This window comes from Gracilinanus agilis, unplaced genomic scaffold, assembly GCF_016433145.1.
Source record: "Gracilinanus agilis isolate LMUSP501 unplaced genomic scaffold, AgileGrace unplaced_scaffold18417, whole genome shotgun sequence".
In the NCBI taxonomy this organism is placed as follows: domain Eukaryota; kingdom Metazoa; phylum Chordata; class Mammalia; order Didelphimorphia; family Didelphidae; genus Gracilinanus; species Gracilinanus agilis.
Window position 1 is genome coordinate 1 of NW_025349603.1, and position 4,156 is coordinate 4,156.

At 53.8% G+C, this 4,156-nt stretch overlaps 1 protein-coding gene across 1 annotated transcript; it reads right to left on the reverse strand.

Moving 5' to 3' along the window:
- Window positions 1-6: 6 nt before the first annotated feature.
- CUNH11orf94 (chromosome unknown C11orf94 homolog) lies at window positions 7-1,809 on the reverse strand. Its single transcript, XM_044683294.1, has 4 exons — window positions 1,791-1,809; window positions 1,164-1,335; window positions 867-931; window positions 7-582 (listed from the first exon to the last, which is right to left on the reverse strand). The coding sequence occupies exons 1-4, from the start codon at window positions 1,807-1,809 to the stop codon at window positions 461-463; spliced, it is 378 nt and encodes a 125-aa protein (XP_044539229.1). The 3' UTR covers window positions 7-460.
- Window positions 1,810-4,156: the final 2,347 nt, after the last annotated feature.

Below are 4,156 nucleotides of genomic sequence, written 5' to 3' on the forward strand. Positions count from 1 at the left end.
GCTCAGGGCCGCGCTGAGCTTGCCCGCTGAGGACGTTTTTCAGTTAAGAAATAGCAGCAGGTGGAGGCCGTGTGAGCCACCCCTCGAGGCCCACCTGCAGCCTGCGTGCCACAGAGAAGGGTCCCCCGGCAGGGCGAGGCACCCAAGGCTCTGGGCTGGCATGGGAGCCAGGGACCTCTTGTGTTGGCAGGAGGATGACAGCTCGGGCCCCCGGCCCGGGCAGGGAGAAGTGGGCCAAACTGTCCCCTCCAGGCCCTTCCTGTCCCAGTCGCAGCTGTATCTCGGCCCATCTCGCCCGTTCCAAACTGGCAACCACGATTAAAGTGCCATTTCCTGTAGGGCCTACTCTGTGTCTTGGCGGCGAGTGCGAGTGTGAGCGTGAGTGCACGGCACCCCCCAGTGAGGAAGCTCAAGCCCCAAACCAGTCTAGAGAGAATAATAACTTTATCAGGCCTTGCCATCACTGAGGAGCATCATAGTAATATTCAGACAGATCTGGCCCATCCCGCTTGCGCTTCTGGACTTTGGGGAGCAAGGGGAGGACCACGCGAGGGCCTGGGTGCTTGGGAAGGATCCCATAATCTGGAGGGAGAGAAGGAGGTAAGGTGGAGGGGCTTCGGGGAGGAGTTACAGGGTTTAGCACTAAGTCACCCGTCGGGGCCCAGAGGGAAGTGGCTTGGCCCAGGGTCCTACAGGGAGGAAACAAGCCCGGGGCCTCCGACCCCCGAGGCTTCTCATTCAGCCCGGCTACCTGGGAGAGGAGGAGGCAGGGAGGGGTCAGGTAGCCTCCCTCCAGGAGCACTTCTGCCTCTCCCTGCAAAAACCATCCCAAGATCATCCCAAGGAGCAGAGGCGGGAAATCCTACCATCCATCAGGCCATTGGGGAGCTCCATGGGGTCTAACTCTCCAGGAAGTGAGAGGGGCTGATACCTGTGAGACAAGTGAGGAAGGAGGAGGCCCGGGATGGGGAAGAGCCAAAGGCCCCGGGAAACAGACGGGGACCACCCCTGCCCCTCCAGTCTAGGAACCCCGGAGCTTGCTCTTAAGTCTAGACCCCAGACAGCCTTCCTCGCTGGCATCAAGAGGCTGGGCAGCGGCAGGGCCCGGGAGCCTGAGGGGAAGAGGCTGGCTCAGCCCAGGCCCGCTGTGGGCCCCCCGTTACCTCTGAGGCTGTGCCTGTACCGCTACCAGGACGAGGGCGAGGAGGATGAGGCCCAGCCCAATCGGAGGGCGCAGGGACCCCGGCATGGTGCGGACAGGCTCCTTCCCCGCACTGGGATCCGTTAACCCTTCTCCTAGGAGATCCACGGAATGCACACGGGGAGGAGAAGCACCTCACAAAGGGGGAAGGGCCCACCCCACCCCCACCCCCACCCCATTCCGGCAGTTTGAGTTTCAGTGATGCTCAGCAGTTGGCAAAGCACCTTCCGGTGAACGTGCGAGTCCAGACGGAGGCAAGCCGAGCTTCCCCTCGGGGGTCCGAAGGGAGAGGGCTCGAGCCAAGAGTCAGTGGGGGAAATAGTGCCGAGGCCACTCCCAGGAGAGGTAGGACCTCCCCAGCAGTGACCGCCCACTGCCCAGGCCGCCACCACCCTCCTCTGGTCGGAGGGTCCTGGGCACACTTGAGAGAGGTTTTTGCCCACCACTAAGCATCAGGCTTAGCTTCAGTTTAGCACCCATCACTGTGCTGAGCTAGTCTAGGAGCGGCCCTTGTGGTGGACGGGAAGCTGGGCTTGGCCCCACAGAGAGATCCCTCCCATTCTGGCCCCCAAAGCGCCCTCAGCTGGGCCTTCCCGAAGAGGCGTCATCACGCCGGGAGTGAAACCTATGAGTTTCCAGAAAGTTTTTAAAAAATCCATCATTGAAGAAAATGCTAGATTTCAGTTGGCAGAATGTTTCTATTTTGGCCATGGGAGATTTTAAAAGCCCTACTAGTGGCTGGGCTATTGAATCCAAAGTTCTCAACCTGCTAGGAAAACCTTCTCGTCTGCATTTCCCTTTTGAGCGATTTCAGCATCTTTTCCAAGAAGGCTTGTCGGAAGTGAGTCTTGTAAGTCCTCTCCCCATTCCTGTCCCATCTGCAGAAGGCAGCGGATGCTACGCCACTCATCAACAGTGAGCAGTAAAGAAATGGGACTGGAAATCATAGCATGGGGAAAACCGGGACTGGACTGTTCAGCCTAAAGAAGGGAAAAGGCAATCGAGAGTGGGGAACAGGAGCCTCGATTTAAAGTATCAGAATGTGAACAGAATTCTTGGGAAAGCGAGCTCGAGAGGTCAGAATTAAGAGCAATCGATGGTAGCTACGGGGTAAGGCAGGCACACTAAAAGCCCTGTTGGTGGAGCTGTGTATTGGCTCAACCTTTCCAGAAAATAATCTGTGATCACATGAGAAAAGCCGATAAGCTACGTGTCCAGGGCTGGGCATATACTCTGAGGAAGAAGAAAAAAGAAAAAAAAAAGACCTCAAAGGAACATTCTGCGACAGCAAAAAGAGGAAACGGAGAGGTTACATACCCTTCACTTTAGCCAAACCAGTGACCACAGCAACGGCTCATATTCCTAACGGGCAAGGCTGACTGTGTCTCCCCTCCCTGGGCTGCCATGGTGGGCCCCCACCCCACCCCCTTTCAATAAACCCCAGTGGCTCCCCATTACCTACAGGATCAAATGTAAAATCCTGTTTGGCCTTCAAAACCCTTCATCATAACGTACCTCCCTCCCTGTCTCTAAACACTTCTCTAGCTCCTTCCCATGCACTCTTCCTTCCATCTGGCGACACCTGAACTCAACACTCTTGACTTCAGGGCATTTCCCCTGGCTGTCCCTTAGACCTGCAATACTCTCCCTCCTTATCTCTGCCTCTGCTGTCCTTCAAGGCCCAGGTAAATGCCACCTTCCACAGAAAGCCTGTCCTATTCTCCCGTAATCCTAGTGCCTTCTCTGCTAACCATTTCACTGATCCTGGGCAGAGATTAGACCGGAAGCTCTGTAAGAGCGGGGACCGTCTTCTGCCTTACTTGGTGCCCTCAGCACTTAGCACAGTGCCTGGCACAAAGGAGGTGACAAATGTTTTTTGACTGACATTTATGCAGCTTTTGTGACCGACTTCTGCCCATGAATTTAATGGAAAACTACGCACATTAAAAGCAAACGGATGTAGGAAATTCAGAGAAGCACAGGACTCGTGTGCAGTGACCGTTGGGTGGTACTCTGAGAACAAGCCCACTCGAAAACACTCATAAGGAAACAGGATAGCTAACACTTACATAGCACCTACTGTGTACCAAGCATGGTGCCAAGCACTTTACAATGACCTCCTACGACCTTCACAACCACCCTGGGAGGTGGCGAGTACCCCCATTTTTCAGATGAGGAAACTGAGGCAGAAGGTTGGCTTGCCCAGGGTCTCACAGATAGCAAGTGTCTGGGGATCACGACATCATCATCTGCGTCTTCTCAATAGACGTGGGGCCTACAAAGACAGGGTGGCACACACCGTCCAATGAGGTTACGGCGTCACACGGCTTTGCCCAAATATATATTTCTTTGTTACAAGGAAGGTTTCAGCAGGGAAGGGGAAATGTAAAAACAAGCAAGAATAAAATTTAAAATTCTTTTAAGGGATGCAGAGCTTGACTCAATCTTCTAAAAAGTCCTCCACACACCTAGGGCTTCCCTGAAAAAGAAAGGAGTGAGTTCCCCGCCACTGGAGGTGTTCAATCCGATGTTGGACAAGCATTCAGATGACAGACTTGTAGGAATTGAGTGAACCGCACTGCCTCCATCTTGTGACTCCATTCTGGAACTAGCTCAATTCCCTTTTCACTTCACTTTGGGGCTGGTCCAATTTCTGTCTTGTGAGAAAACTCATTCGGGGTGGGAATTGGAGGAAAATCTCATTGCATGGTTTGAACCTATCCCTTCATGGCTAGAAAGCTGAAGCCTCTCTACCTGTTGCCTGGAGACCAGATTGGTTTAATGCTTATGACCTAGGTTATGCTGACCAGATCCAAAAACGGATGCAAGTTTTCTCCCAATTGTCTGTCTCAAATAACTCACGTCTTATCTGGAAACTGGCCTTGTACTGGTCAACCAGTTACCGTCTCCAGTTCCTTTGACTGAATACAGGCACTTGTTGTCTTTTTGTGATTT

Bases quoted from the DNA above. Each gene is read 5' to 3' on its own strand.
- CUNH11orf94 (XM_044683294.1), bottom strand. The intron at 932-1,163 runs GTAACGGGGGGC...CTTGTCTCACAG, and splicing joins GTACAGGCACAGCCTCAGAG to GTATCAGCCCCTCTCACTTC. The intron at 583-866 runs GTAGGATTTCCC...CTCTCCCTCCAG, and splicing joins CCCCAATGGCCTGATGGATG to ATTATGGGATCCTTCCCAAG.